This window comes from Coregonus clupeaformis, chromosome 21, assembly GCF_020615455.1.
Source record: "Coregonus clupeaformis isolate EN_2021a chromosome 21, ASM2061545v1, whole genome shotgun sequence".
In the NCBI taxonomy this organism is placed as follows: Eukaryota; Metazoa; Chordata; class Actinopteri; order Salmoniformes; family Salmonidae; genus Coregonus; species Coregonus clupeaformis.
This window is the reverse complement of record NC_059212.1, coordinates 23358189-23385969: the sequence shown is the minus strand read 5'-3', so window position 1 is coordinate 23385969 and position 27781 is coordinate 23358189. Positions and strand designations below refer to the sequence as shown.

General features: G+C 43.6%; 1 protein-coding gene across 5 annotated transcripts; it reads left to right on the top strand.

Moving 5' to 3' along the window:
* The first annotated feature begins 14719 nt into the window (after positions 1-14719).
* Positions 14720-24911, top strand: LOC121535107 (TLC domain-containing protein 4-B). 5 transcript variants are annotated; one of them, XM_041841830.2, is made up of 8 exons: positions 14744-14876; positions 15530-15647; positions 18871-19037; positions 19276-19365; positions 19502-19560; positions 19664-19758; positions 22106-22179; positions 23156-24911. In XM_041841830.2, exons 3-8 carry the CDS (start codon positions 18883-18885, stop codon positions 23469-23471), a joined length of 789 nt encoding a protein of 262 aa, XP_041697764.1. In that variant the 5' UTR covers positions 14744-14876; positions 15530-15647; positions 18871-18882; the 3' UTR covers positions 23472-24911. The 5 variants fall into 5 exon arrangements, with proteins under 5 accessions (XP_041697767.1, XP_041697764.1, XP_041697766.1 ...); XM_041841833.1 differs by lacking the exon at positions 15530-15647 and having other exon boundaries at positions 14720-14779; XM_041841832.2 differs by lacking the exon at positions 15530-15647.
* The last annotated feature ends 2870 nt before the right edge of the window (positions 24912-27781 follow it).

Sequence of the window (27781 nt, the reverse complement as noted above, 5' to 3'; positions counted from 1 at the left end):
TCGGCCTGCGGTACATGCAGAGAGTTTTTGTAATACTGTTATTACGGAACATGCAGAGAGAGATTTCTTGAATTAGTTTGGTTAAATATTATCCAGAACAAATCCAGGTTTCTGAATTAATACTGTAAGCCAGTTGATGCTATTAGTAATTAGCCTCTTGGAATGCTGATTTGCTTTGTAATGGAACATATTTATTTTGTGAGTATAAACCATAGGCTACAGTGATCAGTAGTCATATACTTCAGTTCATGGCATAAAATTGGATATTAAACCATGTTCAAATCATATTCACTCATGTAGAAGAACCTCAGGTAGCCTAATTGATTAAGTAAATCATGCATACAGTAGCCTATCAATCAAACATGAAGCAACACATCAATGTTGTTGTTGTACTTTAATTTGATATAATATCACATAAGCTAGCTATGTAGTGTAAAAAATCCTTAGCTTACTTGAGACTACTCAAGAAAGTGTATATACTGTATTCATCAGTGGTAAACATCTGTGTTGGTGAAAAAAGCAAGTGAAAAACAGAAAGGGAATCCCACCATCTAGTGGTGATTATAAACAGCTATACAAGAGAGCAACTGATTATGTTGGTCATATGGGGGTATTAGCGTTCCCACAACACTGTTTACTTAAATGACTGGTTAAATGACATGCTATGGGTGAATGGCATGCAGTAAAGTAGTACGATACTCCTCAAGGCTCTTATTGTCATGTTCAAGACAACTCGAAACTCGGAAACCCAGAAATGTCCGACATGGAAACTCGTTGTAGAAAGATGAGCTCCGAGTTTCCCATTTGGATAAGATCAGAATCGACCAATAGAAAAATAACATATGTACATTTTAACTCGGAGGTTCCGAGTTTCCATGTTGTCTTGAAAGCACCATACAGTGCCTTCAGAAAGTATTCAGACCGCTTGACTTTTTCTACATTTTGTTAGGTTACAGCATTATTCTAAAATTGATTAAATTGTTTTTTTCCCTCATCAATCTACACACAATCATTTTTACTAATTTATAAAAAACAGAAATATTACATTTACAAAAATATTCAGACCCTTTAATCAGTACTTTGTTGAAGCACCTTTGGCAGCAATTACAGCCTAGAGTCTTCTTGGGTATGACGCTACAAGCTTGGCACACCTGTATTTGGGGAGTTTCTCCCATTCTTCTCTGCAGATCCTCTCAAGCTCTGTCAGGTTGGGGAGCGTTGCTGCACAGCTATTTTCAGGTCTCTCCAGAGATGTTCGATTGAGTTCAAGTCCGGGCTCTGGCTGGGCCACTCAAGGACATTCAGAGACATGTCCTGAAGCCACTGCTGCATTGCCTTGGCTTAGTGTCGATGTCCTGTTGGAAGGTGAATCTTCGCCCCAGTCTGAGGTCCTGAGCGCTCTGGAGCAGGTTTTCATCAAGGATCTCTCTGTACTTTGCTCCGTTCATCTTTCCCTCGATCCTGACTAGTCTACCAGTCCCTGCAGCTGAAAAACACCCCCACAGCATGATGCTGCCACCACCATGCTTCACTGTAGGGATGGTGCCAGGTTTCCTCCAGACGTGACATTTGGCATTCAGGCCAAAGAGTTGAATCTTGGTTTCATCAGACCAGAGAATCTTGTTTCTTGTCTTTAGGTGCCTTTTGGCAAACTCCAAGTGGGCTGTCATGTGCCTTTTACTGAGGAGTGGCTTCTGTATACCATAAAGGCCTGATGGGTGGAGTGCTGCAGAGATGGTTGTCCTTCTGGAAGGTTCTCCCATCTCCACAGAGGAACTCTAGAGCTCTGTCAGAGTGACTATCGGGTTCTTAGTCACCTCCCTGACCAAGGCCCTTCTCCCCCGATTGCTCAGTTTGGCCGGGCGGCCAGCTCTATGAAGAGTCTTGGTGGTTCCAAAGTTCTTCCATTTAAGAATGATGGCCACTGTGTTCTTGGGGACTGTCAATGCTGCAGACATTTTTTGGTACCCTTCTGCAGATCTGTGCCTCAACATAATCCTGTCTCGGAGCTCTACGGACAATTCCTTCGACCTCATGGCTTGGTTTTTGCTCTGACAAGCACTGCCAATTGTGGGACCTTACACAAACAGGTGTGTGCCTTTCCAAATCATGTCCAATCAATTACATATATAACAGGTGGACTCCAATCAAGTTGTAGAAATATCACAAGGATGATCAATGGAAACAGGATGCACCTGAGCTCAATTTCGAGTCTCATAGCAAAGGGTCTGAATACTTATGTAAAGAAGTTATTTCTGTTCTTTTTTATAATTTTTTTCTAAAATTTCTACAAAACTGTTTTCACTTTGTCATTATTGGGTATTGGGTGTAGATTGCTGAGGATTATATATTTATTTTAAATCCATTTTAGAATAAGTCTGTATGGTATCAAAATGTGTAAAAAGTCAAGGGGTCTGAATACTTTCCGAAGGCACTTTATATCCACTTATAGCAATCTGTTTCGTCACACAATACCATCGATACACACGCACATTACTGATGTTTGAGGAAGAGCTACCGACGCATGTAAAGTTGGGGTATATAAAATACGCTGTGAGAGCCACTGCAATGCCAGATTGTACAAAATGTGGACATGTGTCAAGTGTGTGCAGCAGGGGCGGTGTGTTCATTAGGGCGATATGGGCGACGCACTGCCAAACGGGAAAAGGAAGGGATTTTTTTTCTAATCAATTATATCACGGCAACAGTAGTTATCAGTGTTCTAATCTAGACGTCTGATCTGCCACTAAATGTCCAATCAGGCTAAAGTCGTGCTTCAAATGGCCCCGCCCCTTTTGGGGCGATTTCAGTCAGGTTGAAAATCGCCCAGAAGTGTCTCATAGCCTCTCATGTAAAATCTTTTTTTTTCAAATATCAGAGCTTTCAATACAATCTCTATGGGTTTCTGAGGGCTTGCACTTACGCTGTTATGTGGGCAGCTTGTCTCTCCCTTTTCTGTTTCCCTTCCTCCTTGTTTTGTCCCCTCTTTTTCTGTTGTATCTGTATGTGTGTTTGTCCCCTTTATGTGGGTGTGTCTGGAGTGGATCAGGGGGCGTGCTCAGGATCTGCCTCTCCTGTGCAGCTGCGGGTTGTTTCCAGTGATTCCTGCCTACGCAGCTGCATCCTATTCTCTCATCAACCTGCACTACTTATTCCTGGGCATGGCTCTCCACCGGCGCCAGATCGTTGTTCTTACCAGAGCGGTAACTTGGCTCACCAGTAAAGTTATTTTGTCTTTGTCTTCAGCCTGGCTCTCCACTCTCCTTAACCTGTCGTTTGTTTTGTCCTTAGTTTCGGACATATCTCCCAACCTGCCTGCCTTCCTGCCTGTCGGTCTGCCTGCCTGCCTGCCTGCCTGCCTGCCTGCCTGCCTGCCTGCCTCAGCCTCTCCTTCCTCCGGGCCGACTAGCCCACTCTGTTCCTTTACTTCAGTTGTTTTTGGACTAAGACAATTTTTACTTTGATTAAATATTTTTGTTTCTTCCACTCCCTTTGTCGTGTTGTTTCTCTGAGTGCTGGGTTGAACCATAGCCTAACAGAACGATCTGGCCATGGACCCAACAGAGAAACAGCACGGGGCAAACAAAGACAGCTTCCAACAAGCTATCCAGGCTCAAGGAACGTTGCTAGGACAGCATGACCAGTTGATTCGGACTCTTGTGGAAGATAATCATCAACTGCTGAACCAGGTGACTCAGTTAACTACACACGTCTCTAAATTGTCTGTTATCAGTTCTCCATCTCTCTCTGACCCCCAGTTTGATGCACCCCAAGTTGTTTCCTCGGACACTAGGCAGGCTTCGTTCCGTCGGGAACCCCCTGTCACGTCGCCTGAACCGTTCAATGGAGAATTGGACAAGTGCCGGGGATTTTTGCTTCAGTGTGACTTGATTTTTCGGCAGAGACCACTGTCGTTTTCTACTGATTCATCTAAGGTACATTATGTTCTGGGGCTGTTAAGAGGGAAAGCTCTGGTTTGGGCTGAGGCTGTGTGCTCAGATCAAACTTTGACTGGATTGACTTTTGCTGATTTCTCTGCTAAATTGAAGACTGTTTTTGACCATCCTGACCATGTGGGTAATTCCTCCAAGATACTTTTTAATTTGAGGCAGGGTTCTAACAGTGTGGCAGAGTACTCTATTGAGTTCTGGACGTTGGCAGCGGACTCCAAGTGGAACAATGTGGCACTTCAAGGAGCATTTCTAAACCGGTTTGAATGAGGCCATTAAGGATGAACTGGCTGCTCGTGATGAGCCACATGATTTACATTCTCTCGTTTCCCCTGTCCATCAAGCTAGACAATCGGTTGCGGAGAGGCGTGGGAGAGGCGATCGGCCACATCTAGGGAGGACGAGTTCCCCAGCCTTCAACCACTCGAGTCTCGCCTCTCCGGAGTCGGCAGCTTCTTGTTCCTGATTCCATCCCGAGCACAAAGGAGGAACCTATGCAAGTGGGTCGAGCTCGACTACCTCCAGCAGAGCGGCAACGGCGCCTCCAGGCGGGTGAGTGCCTGTACTGTGGAGACGCCACACACATTCTGGCTACATGCCCTAAGCGGCCAAAAGACAAGGCTCGCTCGTAACGGTGGGTCTACTTGCGAGCCCAGAGTTAGATCCTGAACCCATCATTCCCCGATTACAAGTACCTGTAACCTTACGTTTCCAGAGTCATTCCCTGCCACTCTCAGCTCTCATAGACTCAGGTGCAGAAGATAACTTTATTAGCCACCAGTTCGTTACACAAGCTCGTATCCCCATGGAGCCACTACCTACCCCCATTCGGTCACAGCCCTTGATGGGCGCCTCCTCGCGGAGATAACTCATCAAACCACCCCCGTTTCCCTAGTGATTTCTGGCAATCATTGTGAAAGCATTCAGCTAAGAGTTATGTCTGGCTCAGCTACCTCCCTAATCCTTGGCTTCCCCTGGTTGGCTCTTCACAACCCACAAATTGATTGGACACGTCACACCATTCTCAGTTGGAGCACTAACTGCCATTCCGAGTGCCTGAGGTCAGCGGTTCCCCCCACTAAGTGTAACCCAACTCCTCCCTCAGCTCCTCTTGATCTGTCATCTGTCCCCAAAGAATACCATGACTTAGCGGAGGTTTTCAGTAAGGACAAGGCTCTGTCTCTACCACCACATAGGCCTTATGATTGCCCTATTGAACTGCTTCCTGGTGCTCCCTTGCCCTCTAGTCGGGTTATACAATCTGTCCCGACCGGAAAGAGAGGCAATGGAGCAGTACATTGGTGATTCTCTGGTCTCGGGCATAATCCGTCCCTCGTCGTCTCCTTTGGGTGCAGGTTTCTTTTTCGTGGAAAAGAAGGACAAGTCGTTACGCCCCTGTATCGATTTCAGGGGTTTAAACAACATAACTGTTAAAAACAAGTATCCCCTTCCACTCATCAACTCAGCTTTTGAACCTCTGCATGGCGCCACAGTGTTTTCCAAGCTCGACCTCAGGAATGCTTATCACCTTGTCCGAATCCGAAAGGGAGATGAGTGGAAAACCGCTTTCAACACTCCACTGGGACATTTTGAGTATTTGGTCATGCCCTTTGGGCTTTCAAATGCCCCTGCGGTTTTCCAAGCCATGGTGAACGATGTTCTTAGGGGATTTTTGAACCGTTTTGTCTTTGTATACCTGGATGATATTCTTGTTTTTTCCAAGTCACCCGAGGAGCATGAGTCACACGTCCGTCAAGTCCTTCAACGGCTCTTGGAGAACAAGCTGTACGTCAAAGCAGAGAAGTGTGAGTTCCACAAACAGTCTACATCGTTCCTTGGATTCATAATTGAGAGCGGGCAGGTGAAGGCGGACCCCGAGAAGATCCGGGCAGTGACGGAATGGCCCACACCCACCACCCGTAAGCAACTTCAACGATTTTTGGGCTTTGCTAACTTCTACCGTAGATTCATTAAGGGTTTTAGTAGAGTGGTGGCACCCCTTACAAGACTCACATCTCCTAAAGTCCCTTTTCGGTGGTCCCCTGAGGCGGAGCAGGCGGTAGGGGGTTTTGAAGGAACTGTTTTCCACCTCCCCCGTGTTGATACACCCCAATACCTCTCTGCAGTTTGTTGTGGAGGTGGACGCGTCGGACTCAGGTGTGGGAGCAGTCCTCTCCCAGCGCTCCCCCACTGACCAAAAGCTTCACCCCTGTGCTTTTTTCTCCAAGAAATTGTCACCCACAGAACGGAATTACGACGTTGGAAACCGGGAACTGCTGGCGGTCAAGCTTGCACTGGAAGAATGGCGGCACTGGCTGGATGGAGCTGAACTGCCGTTTGTGGTCTGGACTGACCACAAAAACTTGGCTTACATCCAAGCCACTAAGAGACTCAACTCACGCCAAGCCAGATGGGCCCTGTTTTTTAGTAGGTTTAACTTTATTCTTACATACAGACCGGGGTCAAGAAATGTTAAACCAGATGCTTTGTCCCGCCAGTTTGCTGCTACCCCTCCCAGTTCCCAGCCGTCCCTGGTCCCACATTGCCATGGATTTTGTCACCGGCCTACCCAAGTCTGAAGGTAATGATACTATACTTACCATTGTGGACAGATTCTCTAAATCTGTCCACTATATAGCATTACCAAAATTACCGTCTGCCAGTGAGACAGCGGACCTCCTAGTCCAACATGTATTCCGTCCCCATGGAATACCTGTGGACATCGTATCTGATAGAGGCCCACAGTTTACTTCCCGTGTTTGGAAGGTTTTCTGTTCTGCTTTGGGTGCTTCCGTTAGTCTGTCCTCAGGGTTTCATCCCCAGACCAACGGTCAAACAGAAAGAGCCAATCAAAACCTCGAAGCAACCCTTCGTTGTGTGGCTGCTCAACATCCATCATCCTGGGCCAAACATCTGCCCTGGATAGAGTACGCCCACAACTCCCTCACCGCCTCTGCCACCGGTCTTTCACCCTTCGAGGTTACCATGGGTTATCAACCCCCTCTGTTTCCTGCTCAGGAGAAGGAATTGGCTGTTCCTTCGGTTCAGGAGAACCTCCGCCGCTGCCAGAGAGTGTGGAGCGACGCTCGGGAAGCATTGCTTCGGACCACCGACAGGAACAAGACAACAGCGGATAGGAGCAGGACTCCCGCACCTGTGTTTCATCCTGGTCAAGAGGTTTGGCTGTCATCTAAGAACGTACCTCTTCGTACTAAATCACGCAAGCTGTCTCCTCGGTACCTGGGTCCGTTTGTGGTGGAGTCCATCATTAACCCCGCTGCGGTTCGTTTGAAGTTGCCTTCAGCCATGAAGATACACCCTACTTTCCACGTTTCCCAACTGAAACCTGTGTCCTCCAGCCTTTTGTGTCCGCCGGCTGATCCACCTCCACCTGTTCGCCTCATTGACGACCATCCGGCCTACACCGTCAGTAGGCTCCTGGACTCTCGGAGGCGGGGTAGGGGTCTCCAATACCTAGTCGATTGGGAAGGTTATGGACCAGAGGAGAGGTCTTGGGTCCCTAAGCGTTTTGTGTTGGATCCTCAGCTGATCACGGACTTCCATCACGACAACCCTGACAGGCCTGGTGGGTCGCCAGGTGGCGACCATTGAGGGGGGTACTGTTATGTGGGCAGCTTGTCTCTCCCTTTTCTGTTTCCCCTTCCTCCTTGTTTTGTCCCCTCTTTTTCTGTTGTATCTGTATGTGTGTTTGTCCCCTTTATGTGGGTGTGTCTGGAGTGGATCAGGGGCGTGCTCAGGATCTGCCTCTCCTGTGCAGCTGCGGGTTGTTTCCAGTGATTCCTGCCTCACGCAGCTGCATCCTATTCTCTCATCAACCTGCACTACTTATTCCTGGGCATGGCTCTCCACCGGCGCCAGATCGTTGTTCTTACCAGAGCGGTAACTTGGCTCACCAGTAAAGTTATTTTGTCTTTGTCTTCAGCCTGGCTCTCCACTCTCCTTAACCTGTCGTTTGTTTTGTCCTTAGTTTCGGACATATCTCCCAACCTGCCTGCCTGCCTGCCTGCCTGCCTGCCTGCCTCAGCCTCTCCTTCCTCCGGAGCCGACTAGCCCACTCTGTTCCTTTACTTCAGTTGTTTTTGGACTAAGACAATTTTTACTTTGATTAAATATTTTTGTTTCTTCCACTCCCTTTGTCGTGTTGTTTCTCTGAGTGCTGGGTTGAACCATAGCCTAACATACGCGCTTTCGTCATACGTAACATAACCATGAACGTAACTAAGAAAAGAGCGGGTAGTAGCGTCAATCAATTCACGTACTACTATCAAGATGGCTAGCGTTCAGTGCAACTCGATTGTCTCTTTGAAAGAAGTTCACATCAAAGACCATTCAAAACGAGCTACTGGAGTGTATGCTAGCGGTCATGAGGGAACATATTGTGGAGGAGGTGAAGTCGGCGAACTTCGTAGCTATCCAAGCTGACGAGACCACGGACGTTTCTACACAGACACAGCTGGTGCTTGTGCTGAGGTACATAGATAGCAACCTCAGTCTCAATCGCCAGTGTGCTTTTGGAGAGACTGAACGGTCTTTTTGCCGACGACGAGAAAGTCAAACTGTGGTGCACTGGCACTGTACCAGGTTCTCATGAGCTACAACGACGTTCTCTGAGACTGTGACTCTGTTGAACATCCTCATAACTACTCCCATGACAACAGCTGAAGCTGAGAGATGTTTCTCAACTTTGACACGAGTTAAGACATTCCTGCGAAATTCAATGGGCCAGGAACGTCTGAATGCACTGGCCATGCTTTCCATGGAGAGGGAACTAGTCCTCAGCATGCCTGATTTCAATGAGAAAGTCATTGACCGCTTTGCTGCATTGAAAGAGAGAAGAGAACAGTTTCAGTACAAGTAATGTAGCCTCTCTCTCTCTTTGTCCCTCCCTGTCTGTCTCTTTAACACACACACGCCCAAATCAGTTCACAGTTGATGTTGTTTAAAATAGTTATTTTTCATTTTTAAAAAAGTACAAAAAATAAAATAATCTGTTCATGTTCATTTTTACAAATCTATACAATTGGCCAGAATATGGTTGTTCATATTTACAAATCTATACAATTGGCCAGAATATGGTTGTTCATTTTTACAAAGCCATACAGATAGCTGTGTTTACCTTTTCTATAAATTATTTTCAAATTCTGTTTTCAGGCAAAATGTCTATCAATGTTCATTTTCACAAATCTATACAAGAGGGCAGAATATGGAAGTCTATAAAAATGTCTTATTACCAATAACTTGCATCAATGTTTTCAGTAGCCTCTATCAAAAGCTCCTGCTTGCTTGTTGTGAATTATGCTCAGGTGCACATATTTCCAATTCAACCATGAGGCAAAAAAATGTGGTAAAAGCTCTTGTTGATCCTGCAATCTGAACAAATACCAAGATGCTGTATTTTCAGCTGATATTTCATTTGTTTATGGAAATGCATATTGTTTATGCAGTGTTGAGGAATGTGAAAGAACACCCTTGATTATTTTTACTGTGATAACTTATTTTGCTTTTGTAAGCCAACACTTTTGAGATCAGTCAATAAATGCTTCTGGCATTGACTTATATGCTGCCCCTGTCTTCATGTTGTTGCTGGACATATCTTTTTTAAAATGTGTGTAGGTCACCTAAATCATCAGAAAAATTGCCCCCCCTGAGAATTTTTTCAGGAGCCGCCACTGGTGTGCAGGCTGAAAATGTTTGTTGCTGAATAAAATGTTTGTTGAAGAGTCGGAGGGTGTAGGATGCTGCAATTGTGGTGGGAATCATGTTCCTGAGTCCCCGGGGTGCCCTGTCAGGGTGAAGGAGGTTGGAGGTGGCGAGGATCAGGGATGTCCAGCAGGTCTCCTATGCGGAGGCAGTGGAAATAGTTGAAGGAGGAAATGGAGATGAGGAGGAGGACATGGCAGTGGATGTCCCGCCCCGCAGCTTTCTGAGAAAGTTGTTCATCATAGATCCTGAAACACTGATGGTTGAGAAAGTGGATTTTGTTGCTTTTATTGAGAAGGTGATGAATTGTACTGGCCAAACTACCAAGAAATCGAAGAAACTGTATATCATACATTGTGAATGCGGCTAAAAGGTTTTTGGATCTCCAGGACATCACGGCAGAGACATTGTTGGGAATATTATCTGAAGATGTTTCCTCCTCTTAGGCCCCAGAGCCTGTGTGGGGATCTGAGTTGGAATTGAATAAGACTGAGACTATTTTGTTAGATTTTCTTTGTTGTTGATTTTTGGAATATTATGAGTATGTTTTTAATCCTTCTCCCTTTTCCCCTTTTACATTTTTTTATTGGCTTCACAGTTTTCACCCCACCCAGTAGGTGGCGGCAATACACCAAAACAAGATGTAGTCCGCCATAAAACCACACAGAAGAAGACAAAGTACGCACAAAGATGGTGGATAAATGAAGATAGGGCACTCAGGCCAGTTACCATTGAAAGAAATTGTCAGATCCGGTCTACTTAACTGGGTGTGTCTCCCATAGACAAAGCCGGCCGCGACCGGGAGACCCATGGGGCGGCGCACAATTGGCCCAGCGTCGTCCAGGGTAGGGGAGGGAATGGCCGGCAGGGGATGTAGCTCAGTTGGTAGAGCATGGCGTTTGCAACGCCAGGGTTGTGGGTTCGATAAAATAATGTATGCGCTAACTGTAAGTCGCTCTGGATAAGAGCGTCTGCTAAATGACTAAAATGTAAATGTAATGCAATTGCAGATGGGTCTGGTCTACTTACTTCATTGACTTTCATTGATCCAGAAAAAAATGGGGTGTCTCGCTTCCTCTTCCGTCTCTGGTACACAGACAGGACACACCCTTTTCACGCCACTTCGATACAGCTACGACCGGAAGTGATTTTCTCTAACCCTAACCCTTTTCCTAACCTTAACCTCAGTCTCCTAACCTGCTACGTTAATTCTCCTAACCTGCTATGTTAATTCTCTTAAACCTGATACGAAAAAGTCACTTCCGGTCGTAGCTGTATCGAAGTGAGGTGAAAATAGTGTTTCTCGTAGACAGACACACAGTTTTGGCTAAAGGCAGTGGAACATGGAGAAGAAGAAGATGGCGGAGGCTGATGTTTAAAAAATAAACTGATGGCGTGTCGAGTGTAGATGAGCGTGAGAAGGAATGGATTACCGTGGCGAACAATAAGGGAAATAAGAGAAATAAAGTGGTTGTGGAATCGAGTAAAGCCAAGCCTTGCTCTGACTCGTTTTTAGTTGGAGTGAAGGTTTTGGACCGATGGCGTTATCTGGGAGATCCGTTTGACATCTCGATTAATATCATAGATGCATTGGATAAGGTTGCGTCAGGTTGTTGAGGATAACAAGAAGTGGGCTTTGTGTGTGTGTGTGTGTGTGTTCGAGGAGCAGAAGGAGAGTGCTTTGCAATGGAAAAATATATTGGATTGGAATGTGTCATGTGTGGATCTGCATAGCAGGGCACGTTGACTGACCATTTGTGCCCAAACCCATGCATTGTGATACATTTCAACTATTTGGACATGTGTCAAGTGTATTTAGATGGGAGGAGTATCGTATGCCAGTTGAGGGAAAATTCTGCAATTGTGGTGACGAGCATTCACACCTGTTAGGGTGAAGGAGACCGAATTGGCAAGAGTAAAGGCTGTCCAGCGTGTTTCCTATCTGGAGACGTTGAGAAAAGTGGAAGAAGGGAGTAACGTTGAAGAAACCATGGTAGTTGGATTAGAGAAACCCCGCCAACAGGATCCTGACATGTTCCATGTTAAAAAGGTGGACTTTGTATCGTTTATTGCATTGGTTATAAACTGCTCAGAGGAAATCTGAGAAAGTAGGCATTGTTGTGAGTGCGGCTGAATGTTTTTTGGGACTCAGGGATTTTACAGCAGAGGCATTACAAGCACAGGCGGTTGGTGGCACCTTAATTAGGGAGGACAGGGTCGTGGTAATGGCTTGAGCGGAATAAGTGGAATGGTATCAAAGACATCAAACACGTGTTGGATGCCATTCCATTTGCTCCGTTCTGACCATTATTATGAGCCGTCCTCCCCTCAGCAGCCTTCTGTGATTACAAGGAATCCTGTTGACGAATGTGCCGTCCTCACAGGCCCCTGAGCCTGTGTAGGGATGTGATTTGGACTATGACTGAAGGAGTGGGATGGGTTTTTGGATTCATTTATTTTTATATTGTATGTGATGTTGGATTCCCACAATGGATTTTTGTTTTCTCGTTCACTACCCGTACAGTAGGTGGCGGCATGCACCTTTAACATTTGTTTGCGGACCGCCATAATACCAGAGAAGAAGAAGAAGAAGAAGAAGAAAAGAAGAAGAAGAAGAAGAAGAAGAAGAAGAAGAAGAAGAAGAAGAAGAAGAAGAAGAAGAAGAAGAAGAAGGCTGTAGTAGTGCCGATACGGAAACCAAGGAAAGACCCTACTAGTCCTTCAAGCTTTAGGCTGATAGCGTTGACATCTCATGTATGTAAACTTATGGAAAGGATGATAACGGAAAGGCTGACTTACTTTCTGGAGAGTAGAGGACTAATGTCACCAGATCAAAGTGGGTTCAGAAAATGCAGGGGAACAATGGATCCTGTACTGTGCCTTGAGTTAGTCATATGGAAGGCACAGGCAAATAAGGAGGTGGTGGTAGCCGTTTTCTTCAATGTAGTGAAGGCCTATGATATGATGTGGAAGGAAGGCCTACTTATCAAGCTGGATATAATGGGGGTTGGAGGAAGGGTTTTTAACTGGATAAAGGATTTTATTTTTGGGCAATACAAGTGAGGGTGGGGAGCTCTATGTCAGAAAGCTATGAGGTAGATAACGGTATCCCCCAGGGAAGTGTCATTAGTCCTTTGTTTTTCTCTTTGTTTTTCTCCATTATGATTGACGATGTATTCTCCCAGCTGAGATCTGAAATTGGGAGGTAATTGTTTGCGGATGATGGGGCACTGTGGAAGAGAGGGAGAAATATTATCCATACAGCCAGGAGAGTTCAAGAAGCAATCAGTGAAGCTAAGCAGTGGTCCCTCAGGTGGGGCTTCAAGTTTTGAGTTGAGAAAACACAGACTGTGTTTTTTTCTAGAATGAAGGTTGGGGAGGAAATATACTTGAAGTTGTATGGAAGGAATCTGGATAGGGTGGGAGTGTCTAGGTTCCTGGGGATCTGGTTAGATACTCAAATGGCATGGGCGGAGCATATTAACAGAGTAGTTGTCAAAGCAAAGAAAATATTGAATGTGATGCGTTGCCTGTCAGGAACGGAGTAGGTGACAGATAGAATGGCGTTGAAAATGCGATATATAGCGCTGTTAAGGTCATCACTGGATTATGGAAGTGTAGCATATGGATCAGCAGCTCAGACATCTTTAAAAAAGCTAGATGTAATCCAGGCCCAAGCCTTAAGAATATGTTGTGGAGCACTCAGGACCTCCCTGGTGGCAGCGATGCAGGGAGAGTTGGGAGAGATGCCATTAAAGTTGAGAAAACAACAGCGAACCATGACATATTGGGTAAATCTACAAAAGACATAAGGTTACACATCTTACAGAAAAGGTGCTCCTAGAGTGCTGGGAACATGAACGGAATCTGAATACAAGTTTTGGGTGGATAGGAAATGGCATGACGAGAGAGATGGGGTTGTTTGGGAGGGAGTTTAGCCCCTCTGTGGTTATTCCTGCTATCCCACCTTGGTTGCTCCGTCAGCCAGGGATTGATCTAGGGTTGCCTGAGAGGGTAAGAGCTGTGAGGAAGGAGTAGATTCAGTTGTAAGGGAACATTTAAGAACACAATACTATGCTTTCTTGAACATATTCACAGATGGATCTTAGGACCCTAAAAGGTGCAGCTTTTAGTGTTCCTGAGTTTAATGTGGCAGTGACAAAAAGCGCAATAGATCATTTATCTGTTTACACAATGGAGTTGATGGCCATACTCTTGGCTGCAGAGTGGGTGTAGGAGGTGAGGCCAGACAGGGTAGTCATCTGTTCTCACTCCTGTGCAGCACTGATGAGCTGAAATTCATTTGTGTCTTGGAGCAGTAAGGATGTATTGTATGAGGTTTTGCAGTGCTTGTATAGAGTGAGATAGATGGGGGCATTTGTGATGTTCCTTTGGATACCAGCTCATGGAGGAGTAGAGGGGAATGAGGAGGTGGATGTTATCGCCAAGCAGGCTCTTAAACATCCTAATGTTGAGATGGAATTGTCAATTAGTAATCAGAAGCCAAGGGGTTGATAAAAACAGTGATTAAAAACAAATGGCAAGAGTTGTGGAACAGGGAGGGAAAGTGAAGACACCTGTATAAGATTCAGGAAAAGGTGAGGGCAGGGAGGTCCTCAGGCCGAGAGAGAAGGGAGGAAAGTGTAATCACAAGGCTGAGACTGGGACACACAAGGCTCAATAGTACATTGAAATTGGTGGGGAATCATCCGACTGGAAGGTAAAAAGAATTGTCAGGAGGAGATGGAGACAGTGGAACACGTTCTATTTCAGTGCCAGAAATATGGGAGGGAAAGGGAGCGATTGTTTCTAGATTTGAGGAGTAATGGGGTTGAAGAGCCAAGATTAAGTTAACTGCTGGGGAAATCTTCAGGGGATGTAGTATTTAATTATGTATTTCGTTTCCTTAGGGAGACGAGGATATTGGGTCTGATTTAGACCGTCCCTGTCTCTGTCCACACTCCAGTCCAGTTGTTGGCGGTAATGCACCTTAAAGTTGGTTGCCAACTGCCATACAAAATCCACAGAAGGAGAAGAAGAAGAAGACGACGTCGACGAAGAAGAAGAAGAAGAAGAACTAGAACTGACTAAGAGGAACTGACTAAGAGGTGCGAAATGGAGGGAGGAAGAGAGATCTGACTTTAGAAGACAAGTAGAGACTGTAGAAACTATTTTTTTTTTTTTTTGTTATAAGAAGAAGCTTAGGTAATGGTACCTCCCACATCAGGGTACAACTATCAAACATCAGATTAATTCATTGCCTAACAGTTGCTTTCAAAACAGGTTTATGCTAAATATTTTCGGTGAAAAAAAGCCACAAAGGAATAGGCCTAGTCAAATTCAAATATAGCTAGCTTGTATTAACTTGAGCAACATTTTTCTTTAAAATATGGAAAGGCTGCGTTATGATTAGCCTATGTAAAAGCCATTCCGTTCGCATCATGGGTATGTGAAAAACAAGGTAAGTCGACAGCGTCACTAGCTAAAGCAAACCAGTCATAAAACAGGTTTGTTTACATTGTCTCCTGCATGAACATATGCGGATGTCATTCTAGGAATGTTGCCTAAATATTTCGGACAGCCAGTTTTACGCGTTTTCTTCAGTTGCGTTTGCCTTTTAGTCTAGATAAAATTTCAGCCTAGGTGTAAAGCAGTTATCCTTATAACGACCAACTCCTATTGTAGGCCTACACAGCCTGCGTTTCGATGTGGAGTCATTTTTCCAAAATATGTCGGGCAACCAGTTTTACGGGTGTTGTCTTTGACACAGCCTGGGTTTCGACATCACGGGGGATATTTATATCTCGGGATATGGTGTTCCCCTTGAAAATCACTTGCCCTTACTCGCACTTCTGCAGCGCACGATGAAGGCACTGTTATAGGGCGTCATTGCCAGTGCAAGTGCTGTTATTCCAACATGTCGTACCTCTACGCGGGGGAATATAATTGCTTAGAAACTACGACAGTGACTTGAGGGTAAGTACAGTATGCTTCTGTCAATAGTGTGCAATGTGCTTGCCTTGTATCAATTGTCTGCCTGTCAATTGACCTATCAGTATCACACTTCAATGATGTTACTCTCTTATGAACTGCTGTTAATACAGTATCTACCCTCATAACCTACTACTAGAGTATACTGTACTCAGTGACTACTGTAGAGATAATGTTTTATTGTACAGTAGTTATTCATGCTCTAGTTTTGAAAAAGTATGCTATGTCTACTTTTTCTTAAAAAATATCAGCTGTTTAGATTTCTGTCTGGCAACAATTTAAGCTATTCCACAATATCCAATAATTCCTCAGTCATTGGCTATTTCAGACAGATTCACTAGTGATCAGCAACTGCCTGACCGGACACTTGAGGAGAGTTTGGCGAGGTTCCCCATGTTTCCTTTCATTCGTGGAGGAGGGTTGGGGTTTAGGGCTGTGGGGACATGTAGGGGGATCTGCTTGTGTCCCTGTATTTAGTTACAGACCATCAGCGATTTTGACACAAAGTCAGATGCGGTCAAAGAGTTGTTTACTTGCCAGAAGTATGATTGGTCGGCCCACACCTGTTAGCTGAAGGTGAGGTTTGGTTTATTCAAACGATTTTCTTAAGGGCACTAGGAATGTTTCTCACAATTTTGAGGAAACAACACACTTCTACATGGACATGTTATTCTTAGTAGGGAGTTGAGAACAGAATTTGAGTTGTTAATACAGAAACACTTCAAGTAATTTTGAGGAATGCAGTTTGCCATACAGTTTCACTTCCTCCTAAAATGCCTCTCACCAAATAAATCCTTGCATGAAATATGGCCGCTCCAGCTTTAGTAATGACAGGTGAACAAAAGGTCAGGGTCATCCACTACACCCCTTCACCAAAGGATCTGATGACCACATGAGTGATAGTGTGACTGGCCTATTTGTAAAGCAGTGGGGGGGCACATGAGATGTGGCTTTGGCTGACCCATGGACTGATCATGACCTTAACGCGATAATGCAACTAAATCAACAAATACTATGCAGTAATAGGCAAATACTCAACTGTTGCAAGGCAGCCAGTGGTAAATACATGGGTCCTGGTCTGAGGTCAGATACTGCAGAAGCAGGTGATGACATACAGTCAGGTCCAACATTATTGGTACCCTTGATAAAGATGAGTAAAAAATACTGTATAAAATAACTCATTCAAATACTGAGCTATATTGTATGGTCAAATTGTTAAAGAAAATAATATTTTATACTAATACAATTGCTCAATGAAATAGATTTAGTTTAACAAGTAATACAAATAATTCTAAAAAAGATTGGTGTCAACATTATTGGCACTCCATGTTTTCAATACTCCGGCACCCTCCCCTTGCGAGGATAACGGCACTGAGGCTTTTTCTAAAATGTTTTATGAGATTGGAGAACACATTGGGAGGGATCTTAGACCATTCCTCCATACATAATCTTTCCAGATACTTGATATCCTTTGGTCTGCGCTTATGGACTGCCCTCTTAAATTCAAACCACAGGTTTTCAATGGGGTTCAAGTCCGGAGACTGAGATGGCCATTGCAAAATGTTGAAATGGTAAAATGTCCTGGTACTTGGAAGAGTTCATGATGCTGATGACCTTTATCAAGGGCCCCAGGACCAGTGAAAGCAATACAGCCCCATAACATCAAAGATCCACCACCATATTTTACAGTAGGTGTGAGATTATTTTCTGCATATGCATCCTTCTTTCGACGCCAAACTCACTGCTGGTGTGCGTGGCAAAAGAGCTCTATTTTCGTGTCATCTGACCATAGCACCAGTGCCAATGCCGTTTAGCAAACTCCAGGCGTTTACATTTGTTGGTTGCTCTCAATAAAGGCTTTTTTTCTGGCAACCCTTCCAAAGAGCTTATTGGCATGGAAGTGGCGTCTAATTGTAGATTTGGGGATTTGGGTGACACGAAGATGTGACCAAGTTCTGTAATTCTCCAACTTTGGCCCTTTGGATTTTTCTTTTTCTCTTGAACCATCTTCCTCACTGTGCGTGGGGACAAGATCCACTTGTATTTTGCCATAACAGAATGGTTTAATCATAATGAAAGAGAAACACACGCACACTGTGCTGCCAGTCACAGTGTAGGGCGCAGGGTGCAACTGAAATTTTGCGGGCGAGAGAGGATGAAGGAAGCTTGCCTTGAAGCACTGGGCATCTTGTTATGCTAGCTAACGAGCTTGTGTATGTTCAGAGCAGCACTATAATGAATTAAAACACATATTTTTGTAATTAATAAATCCAATGTGATACGTGATAACTATAGTAACCTTAACTAGCATTGAAAAGTTTTCATTTTTCTGAATCATGCTTGTAACGTCCTCAGTAGGCTGCAGTAACCTATGCTTCAGCGGGGAGGTGCAGGTAGCCTACGCACGCCACTGGCAAAGATTTCCAGCTGGCAAACTCACCACAGATGCCGGAATACATTTCTGAGTGACAGAGTGAGGGCTTTGCATAGGCGCTTTGTTGCCCAGAACATAAAATAACATTATTAACTGGTTATTTTCCGGTTTTAGTTTCTGTTCCCTGAACCGGTTCCAACCTTTGATTTCCACACTATGAGTTTGGAATAATACAGCAAAATTGTGAAACTGATAATACGCTTTTAGTGTTTGAATAGAGTGCCTGAAATGTCAGCCTCTTTTGGTGGGATGGTGGTTTGGCCTGCCTGGTGACAGGCGGTAAATTAGTTAATAGACCAATAAGACAGAGTTTCAAACCTCTCTGCCAATAACAGCTAGTTTAGAATTTCCCCTCCCCACTCAGACCACTCCCAGACAGTCCTAGCAATTTTTGGTGTATTTTTAATTAAAAACAATCACAGTAAGGTACTTAATTGTTACCCAGAAATAATTTTATATAGAAAAAAATGGCTGCATTGGACCTTTTTTTAAGCTGAGATTAACTTAAAAAAGCAGAAAATTAATGCAGATTTTATTTTGTTTGATTTTATTTATAAGAATCTTTAGGGGTGCCAATTATTGACACCTATCATTTTGAGAGAGAAAAACTATTACAAAATATCTTTCTCTGAGCAATTGTATTAGTATAAAATATAAATTGATGTAGGCAAAAGTCTGACTTACTGTACTATATGTTTGTATATCTCACGCTCCTATTTGTGTCTCTACTATGCCCTCATACTCCCCTGTGTATGTTTTTTCTATCTCTCTCAGTAACGAGTGATCATGGAGAGCTTCTCTCCGCTGGTCCTGGCCATTACTGCCACCAGCTTTGTGACGTTCCAGTGTCTGTTCCACTTTGTCAGCCCCTGGATCTCTGCTCGGTTCTTTCCTGGGTACCAACGTCTTAGCCCCAGACACACCATAGAGTGGAACTCCAGGTACAGCATCTGATCAGGAGACTGAGAAGTGATATGATTATTCAATCAAAGCTCCTATCAGAAGACATATTGTATTATCATTTTCCCAGTTAAAGCATATTTCTGAGCGTAGACACTTTCAAATATCGTTGTTGAGAATTGTCCATTGCGTGGAATCCCACTGCTGCCACCAAATGTTTAGTTTAAGGAAGTATGCTTTTATGAGTATTTGTGTCTGTTTTTTGTGTTATTTTTCTAGAACTGTGTCTACATTACACGCCTTGATAGTGGGGCTTTTTTGTCTCTACATATTACTACATGATGATGCAGTCAATGATGACCCTGTCTGGTAAGAATCTCCCTGATTACTAAGTGCTAAGTGTGCAATCCTTGGTAGAATAGTCATATTTGGTATATTTGACACCATGCTTTCTTATCATATTTCCTATAATTTCAACATGTGCTTTTTGCCATCTTGCCAATAGGGGAGATCCGTCACTGGTGAAAATAAATGTGGCCATAACCTGTGGCTACCTCCTATCAGGTGGGTCTCCACTTCAGTCATGTCTAACCCTTGTATTACTTTGCATATTTCCATGGATTATGTTGACCCATACAGTGAGCTATCTCCCTTGTCTGTCTTGCAGATATGCTGCTCATATGTTACTATTGGCGGGCGATAGGGGACACGTTTTTTGTAATCCACCACCTGGCAGCACTGTATGCTTACTACTATGTACTGGTGAGTTCCCTACTGATCCAGAGCAGAATGTGCAGGCAAGATGGGGAAGGGACATGGGCCAAGGGTGAACACCCATGTAGTTTGATGGGATGGGTTAGAATGGATAACAAAGGTCTGGTCAGTGATGAAATAGTTGGGTTCCACTTTACAGTCAGTATCCCTAATATCTTTATATTTGGAACACTTTGCTTTACAGTGTTGTTGTTACTGTGTAATTGACCTATAAGTACATTGCTACAAGTGTTGTTATTACTGAGTTTTAATCATTGCAAAATGTGTTTTACTGTACTTACGAGAGTATTACCCAGAAATAGAACACTGTAAAGTGTTTCCCTCCCCTCTTTTTGGAAGGTACAGTGTAAGTAAGCGCATACAGTTGAAGTTGGAAGTTTACATACAACTTAGCCAAATACATTTAAACTCAGTTTTTCACAATTCCTGACATTTTATCCTAGTAAAAATGTCCTGTCTTAGGTCAGTTAGGATCACCACTTTATTTTAAGAATGTGAAATGTCAGGATAATGGTAGAGAGATTTATTTAAGCTTTTATTTATTTCATCACATTCCCAGTGGGTCAGATGTTTACATACACTCAATTAGTATTTGGTAGCATTGCCTTTTAAATTGTTTAACTTGGGTCAAATGTTTCAGGTAGCCTTCCACAAGCTTCCCACAATAAGTAGGCCTCCTTGCTCGCACACGCTTTTTCAGTTCTGCCCACAAATGTTCTATAGGATTGAGGTCAGGGCTTTGTGATGGCCACTCCAATACCTTGACTTTGTTGTCCTTAAGCCATTTTGTCACAACTTTGGAAGTATGCTTGGGGTCATTGTCCATTTGGAAGACCCATTTGCGACCAAGCTTTAACTTCCTGACTGATGTCTTGAGATGTTGCTTCAATATATCCACATAATTTTCCTTCCTCACAATGCCATCTATTTTGTGAAGTGCACCAGTCCCTCGTGCAGCAAAGCACCCCCACAGCATGATGCTGCCACCCCGTGCTTCACGGTTGGGATGGTGTTCTTCGGCTTGCAAGTTACCCCCTTTTTCCTGCAAACATAACGATGGTCATTATGGCCAAACAGTTCTATTTTTGTTTCATCAGACCAGAGGACATTTCTCCAAAAAGTACAATCTTTGTCCCCATGTGCAGTTGCTAACCATAGTCTGGCTTTTTTACGGAGGTTTTGGAGCAGTGGCTGCTTCCTTGCTGAGCGGCCTTTCAGGTTATGTCGATATAGGACTGTTCACTCTTGGTCCTGTCCTGTGTAGGTGTTCTGGGCCATCAGGTTCAGTGGCTGCTAAGACTAACGATGATGATGACAATGGGGACCATTTTTTGCATGGATTGTGATGATTGTTTCCAGGACACATATTCAGCCTAGTCCTGGACTAGAAAACATGCTCAATGGGGAATTGCCATTGAAAGTGCTTTTTAGTCCCAGACTAGGCTTAGTCTGTGTCCAGGAAACCGTCCTGTAGATGTTCTGTCCATACTGCATGAAGCTTTCCCTTAATTCACTCAGTCTGTAATGATGGTGATAGGTGCATGCTGCCTTTTTTGCTTGTTTAGACCTTTTAACTCTACAACCCTATACAACTACACAAAGAAAGGGACCTCCTCTCCTATATTTCCAAATCACCACTGACTTATTTTGGTAAACTGTACTGGCTAATTCCCGGTCCCTTTTTTGGGTAATGTTAGAATGGATTGTAAAGTAAAGGTTATGAAAATGATCATTACATTAACTTATCCGTCATCCACATTGGTAGTCCATACATCTTTTATTTTCTCTAGAATGTTTGTTCACTTTTTCAATGTTGGGATGTTTTTTTTTTTTTATTGTGCCAGTTTTCACTAGTTGCACTTCTGTTTTGTTTAGGTATGTATTTTTTTTCTATGTCTCTCCTCCACTAACATGTGTGATCAATGAACCTAGTCTTGTGTCTCTAACATGCTAACTATACAGTACATGCAAAAAATGTCCTAAACAAAGAACAGGCCTGTGTCAATTGGTTAGGTACAGAAGGGGCCCTTCCTATCTTGTCTGTAGTGGATTCTGTTGTGGTACATTGAGCACATGTTGCCTAGTAACAGTATGGACTTACCAGTACATAGAGGTATGAGCATGCACTGCTGGAATGTTCACCACCACATTTTGAAAATGTCTGTGACCCAAGTTAATTAACTGTGTCATAACCCCAGTAAGTGCACCTCGATTTTTCCTTTTTAGAGATCGTACGGTAAGTTTACGATCATGATTTATCCTGAACTCATATTATTGAGAGTACTTCTCTTGCCATTATTTTCTTTGCACTTTGTTTTGTCTCTTTCTCTTTTAGAGCATAGGAATGTTGCCTTATTTTGCTAACTTCCGTCTGGTCGCAGAGCTTTCTACTCCTTGTGTGAATCAGCGGTAGGTAACTTCTATGCCAAATAGACTCATGAACGTGTGCAAACTTGCACACACACACACACACACAACGTTAACTGGGAAGTAGAGGGAACCTTTTAAAGTAACCATTTACTGCCCTGAATGTATTTGCAGAGGGGCTTTTGTCGTTGGTCGTTTAACCATTTCAGAAACAGTATTGACCGTTAATGTTTAACTACTTATAGTAAGTCAGACCAGACACACCCAGCTAAAAGCTTGTATCTGACAGCATTATTAGAGACCCATGTTTCATACTTAAATACATTTTGAGTCACATACATTTCCAATTGTATATTATCCTGATTTGAATCCAACAAAGACAAAATACAGATGCACTGTTAAAGAATTGTACTTAAAATCTTTCAAGTGCTGGGTATATATAGTGCCTTCAGAAAGTATTCACACCCTTGACTTTTTCCACATTTTGTGGTTACAGCTTGAATTAAAAATGGATTAATACAAAAAATCGCACATCTACACACAATACCCCATAATGACTAAGTGAAAACATGTTTTTAGAAATGTTTGCACATTTATTGAAATTGAAATACAGATCTCATTTACATAAGTATTCACAATAATGTCTAAACATGTTTTCTCTTTGTCGTTATGGGGTATTGTGTGAAGATGGGTGAGGGGGACAAAATCTATTTAATCCATGTTGAATTCAGGCTGTAACACAACAAAATGTGGAGTAAGTCAAGATGTAGTCCAATGACTTTTACGATGTCCCCTCCATAGTGGGGGATTGTAGTGAAGTGTAGGGGTACACAATTTACCTAGGGCTGGTCATGTGATACAAGGGACTCTTTCTGAAGGCACTGTATATGTGTAATGTAGGTGACCTTCTGGAACAATGCCAGTTGATATCCATGACTCCATTACAAAGTGAGTGAATCTTCAACTCTTATCTCACTCTGTCACATCCATAACTGTACTAACTGTATCTATCTTTCAGCTGGTTCTTTGAAGTGCTTGGTTACCCAAAAAGATCATTACCAAATATGGTCAACGGCATTGCCATGACGGCATCCTTCTTCCTGGTGAGGATAGCGGTCATGCCACTGTACTACAGCCGGATGTATGCCGTGTACGGGACGGAACCCTTCTACCGGGTGACTTTTGGTGGCCGCTGTGCCTGGATGGGCCCCAGTTTCTGTCTAGACATTATGAATGTCATGTGGATGCATAAAATGGCCCGCGGCTGCATTGGTGTCCTGCGCTCTCCTGGAAAGGTGAAAGTGGAAAAGATGCAGAATGGGAAAGTGCACTGAGGGATAGAAAAAGGCAATGATGGTGTTATTTTATTATATGTCTGCTTCAAATGGTTCATGGACATTTTTGGATCAAATGGTTCATGGACTGGAAATGTCTTGAGAGTCCCTAGTATCTCTTGACCAGCCCTAGGTAAATTGTGTACCACTACACTTATTTGCCCAGAAGACTTACAATTAAACAAGCACGAAAGTCCTCCACCATGATGGGAGGGGACATTGTAAAAGCCATTGGACTACTTCTCCTCTTGGTCATTACAGATAGAGAGTAAGTGAATGGACTGTGTGGCATCATGGATGGAAACAGACAGACAAATACTATTTTCTGCTGGACCCTTTGTTTGTAAATTGTTGATGTCCACCAAAAGGTATTGTGCGTATTGCCAAAATGATATGAACTGACATTGAAGAGAATGGAAAAGGAGCTCACATATTTTTGTAATGTTTATGAAGCTGTAAAGATGGCTCTTGCACAAATATCATGAGATATATGTACAAAAATAACATAATTACTAATTAAATCTGTGTTTTCACCAGCATTAGGATGTAAAAAATGTATATTGTTAGACTCCTACTGAAGTCTCTCTGCTCAGGAGCCTGCTCATGTTTGGAACATACAGTAGGCCTAGGAATTATTAGTTGTGCATATATTATCAGGGTAGATTAAGACAAAACACAGCAAACATGCCAGAATGTGTCATTTTATCTCTAGAAGGGACCTTACTGAGTGATGTATGATAACAGCCATAAAAGTGCACTTATGTCTAACCGACACACACAGTACAACTTCACTCAAGCAGCTTCACACAGTTAACAAATGACTGATCATACTTCACTGTCACTGTTGAAACAGAGCTTCATAATGTAATGTGAAAAATGAATGATGGTTTCCTGTTGGATTTCTGGACGAGAATATAATGCTATTTATTGTGACATTTACAGCTATGGTAATTTTAATATTTCATTTAAAAAATGAATTCTAATAATGTAGTCTTCTTTGAGTGAGTGATTTATGAACTAAATGTCCATAGCTGCTTTAAAAGTCTTCAGACCGTTGTCATAAGACAACACTTGTCTGCTTGTGTCTGCTGTGGAGATGTCCTGCTCTCTTGGATATGCTGCTCTCTTGTGGAGACAAAGCAGGACTGCAAACATTGTATTTTCCATTTTATCAAGACGAGACATACTCAAAGGGAGGGTACATTTTACATTTTAGTCATTTAGCAGACGCTCTTATCCAGAGCGACTTGGAGCATACATTTATTTTTTCATACTACAGTGGGCAAGGAGCATTGAGCAATATTCATAAACAAATAATTGACGTTAAGACCTTGGTTTGGTGTAATTTGGTAATCACATTGTTTTGTCTAAAAGTTCGATACTTATGGCTACTTTGCCCACCAGTATTACCTCTGGCTGTTATAAAAACGTGCAATTATGCATGTGTGTATTTTTTATTTAAGTTGAATAACATTAAATACTTCGATTCACTCACAAAACATTTTTTTAAATATCAGAGGGGCGGGACCTCTGGCTTTCTCATCCAATGTGGTTTGAGAAGGAGTCAAGGAGAGAGGACGCGAGGAGAATGAAATTGAGGTTCTCCCTATATGAGCCCATTTCTTTTGAAACCGGATGCGGGTTTTCAGTCGGAGTCGGAAATGACATCTTTTGAAATCAAATCAATTTTTATTTGCCACATGCACCGAATACAACAGGTGCAGACCTTACAGTGAAATTATTACTTACAAGCCCTTAACCAACAATTCTGTTTTAAGAAAAGAAAAAATTTTAAAAGTAAAGAATAGATAAGTAAAAAATAAAAATAGCAAATATTAAAGAGCAGCAGTAAAATAAAATAACAGTAGGGAGGCTATATATAGGGGGTACCGGTACAGAGTCAATGTGCGGGGGCACCGGTTAGTCGAGGTAATTGAGGTAATATGTACATGTGGGTAGAGTTAAAGTGACTATGCATAGATAATAAACAGAGTAGCGGGACAATGCAAATAGTCCAGGTAGCCATGATTAGCTGTTCAGGAGTCTTATGGCTTGTGGGTAGAAGCTGTTAAGAAGCCTTTTGGACCGCTGTGCGGTAGCAGAGAGAACAGTCTATGAGAACAGTCTTTTTTTCCTGTAGTCCACAATAATCTCCTTTGTCTTGATCATGTTGAGGGAGAGGTTGTTATCCAGGTCTCTGACCTCCCTATAGGCTGTCTCGTTGTTGTCGGTGATCAGGCCTACCACGGCAAACTTAATGATGGTGTTGGTGTCGTGCCTGACCATGCAGTCATGGGTGAACAGGGAGTACAGGAGGGGACTGAGCACGCACCCCTGAGGGGCCCCCGTGTTGAGGATCAGCGTGGCAGATGTGTTGTTACCTACCCTTACCACCTGGGGGCGGCCCGTCTGGAAGTCCAGGATCCAGTTGCAGAGGGAGGTGTTTAGTCCCAGGGTCCTTTGCTTAGTGATGAGCTTTGAGGGCGCTATGGTGTTGAACACTGAGCTGTAGTCAATGAATAGCATTCTCACGTAGGTGTTCCTCTTGTCCAGGTGGAAAAGGGCAGTGTGGAGTGCAATATTACATTTACATTTTAGTCATTTAGCAGACGCTCTTATCCAGAGCGACTTACAGTTAGCACATACATTATTTTATCGAACCCACAATCCTGGCGTTGCAAACGCCATGCTCTACCAACTGAGCTACATCCCCTGCCGGCCATTCCCTCCCCTACCCTGGGCCAATTGTGCGCCGCCCCATGGGTCTCCCGGTCGCGGCCGGCTACGACAGAGCCTGGATTCGAACCAGGATCTCTAGTGGCACAGCTAGCACTGCGATGCAGTGCCTTAGACCACTGCGCCACTCGGGAGACAATATAGATTGCATCATCTGTGGATCTGTTGGGGTGGTATGCAAATTGGAGTGGGTCTAGGGTTTCTGGGATAATGGTGTTGATGTGAGCCATGACCAGCCTTTCAAAGCACTTCATGGCTACAGACGTGACTGCTACGGGTCGGTAGTCATTTAGGCCTCTACCAAACCAAAGTGTGTAATCACAGAGTTTACTGTCTTTGATGTAACGACAAGGGAAAATTTTTCACGCCACTTCGATACCGAAGCATAGAGAACGATAGAGGCCAAAAGGTTATACAGTCAGGGAAAAAAGTATTTGATCCCCTGCTGATTTTGTACGTTTTCCCACTGACAAAGAAATGATCAGTCTATAATTTTAATGGTAGGTTTATTTGAACAGTGAGAGACAGAATAACAACAAACAAATCCAGAAATCATGTCAAAAATGTTATAAATTGATTTGCATTTTAGTCATTTAGCAGACGCTCTTATCCAGAGCGACTTACAGTTAGTGCATACATAATTTTTTTTCATACTGGCCCCCCGTGGGAATCAAACCCACAACCCTGGCGTTACAAATGCCATGCTCTACCAACTGAGCTACATCCCTGCCGGCCATTCCCTCCCCTACCCTGGGCCAATTGTGCGCCGCCCCATGGGTTCTCTCGGTCACGGCCAGCTACGACAGAGCCTGGATTCGAATCAGGATCTCTAGTGGCACAGCAGTGCCTTAGACCACTGCGCCACTCGGGAGGCCAGTTTAATGAGGGAAATAAGTATTTGACCCCCTCTCAATCAGAAAGATTTCTGGCTCCCAGGTGTCTTTTATACAGGTAACGAGCTGAGATTAGGAGCACACTCTTAAAGGGAGTGCTCCTAATCTCAGTTTGTTACCTGTATAAAAGACACCTGTCCACAGAAGCAATCAATCAATCAGATTCCAAACTCTCCACAATGGCCAAGACCAAAGAGCTCTCCAAGGATGTCAGGGATAAGATTGTAGACCTACACAAGGCTGGAATGGGCTACAAGACCATCGCCAAGCAGCTTGGTGAGAAGGTGACAACAGTTGGTGTGATTATTTGCAAATGGAAGAAACACAAAAGACTGTTAATCTCCCTCGGCCTGGGGCTCCATGCAAGATCTCACCTTGTGGAGTCGCAATGATCATGAGAATGGTGAGGAATCAGCCCAGAACTACACGGGAGGATCTTGTCAATTATCTCAAGGCAGCTGGGACCATAGTCACCAAGAAAACAATTGGTAACACACTACGCCGTGAAGGACTGAAATCCTGCAGCGCCCGCAAGGTCCCCCTGCTCAAGAAAGCACCGTCTGAAGTTTGCCAATGAACATCTGAATGATTCAGAGGAGAACTGGGTGAAAGTGTTGTGGTCAGATGAGACCAAAATGGAGCTCTTTGGCATCAACTCAACCTGCCGTGTTTGGAGGAGGA

Coding starts and splice junctions, on each gene's coding strand:
- LOC121535107 (XM_041841833.1), top strand. CDS start 18,883: ATGGAGAGCTTCTCTCCGCTGGTCCTGGCCATTACTGCCACCAGCTTT. Junction 19,561..19,663: donor CTGTGGCTACCTCCTATCAG/GTGGGTCTCCAC, acceptor TCTGTCTTGCAG/ATATGCTGCTCATATGTTAC. Junction 22,180..23,155: donor ACTCCTTGTGTGAATCAGCG/GTAGGTAACTTC, acceptor TCTATCTTTCAG/CTGGTTCTTTGAAGTGCTTG.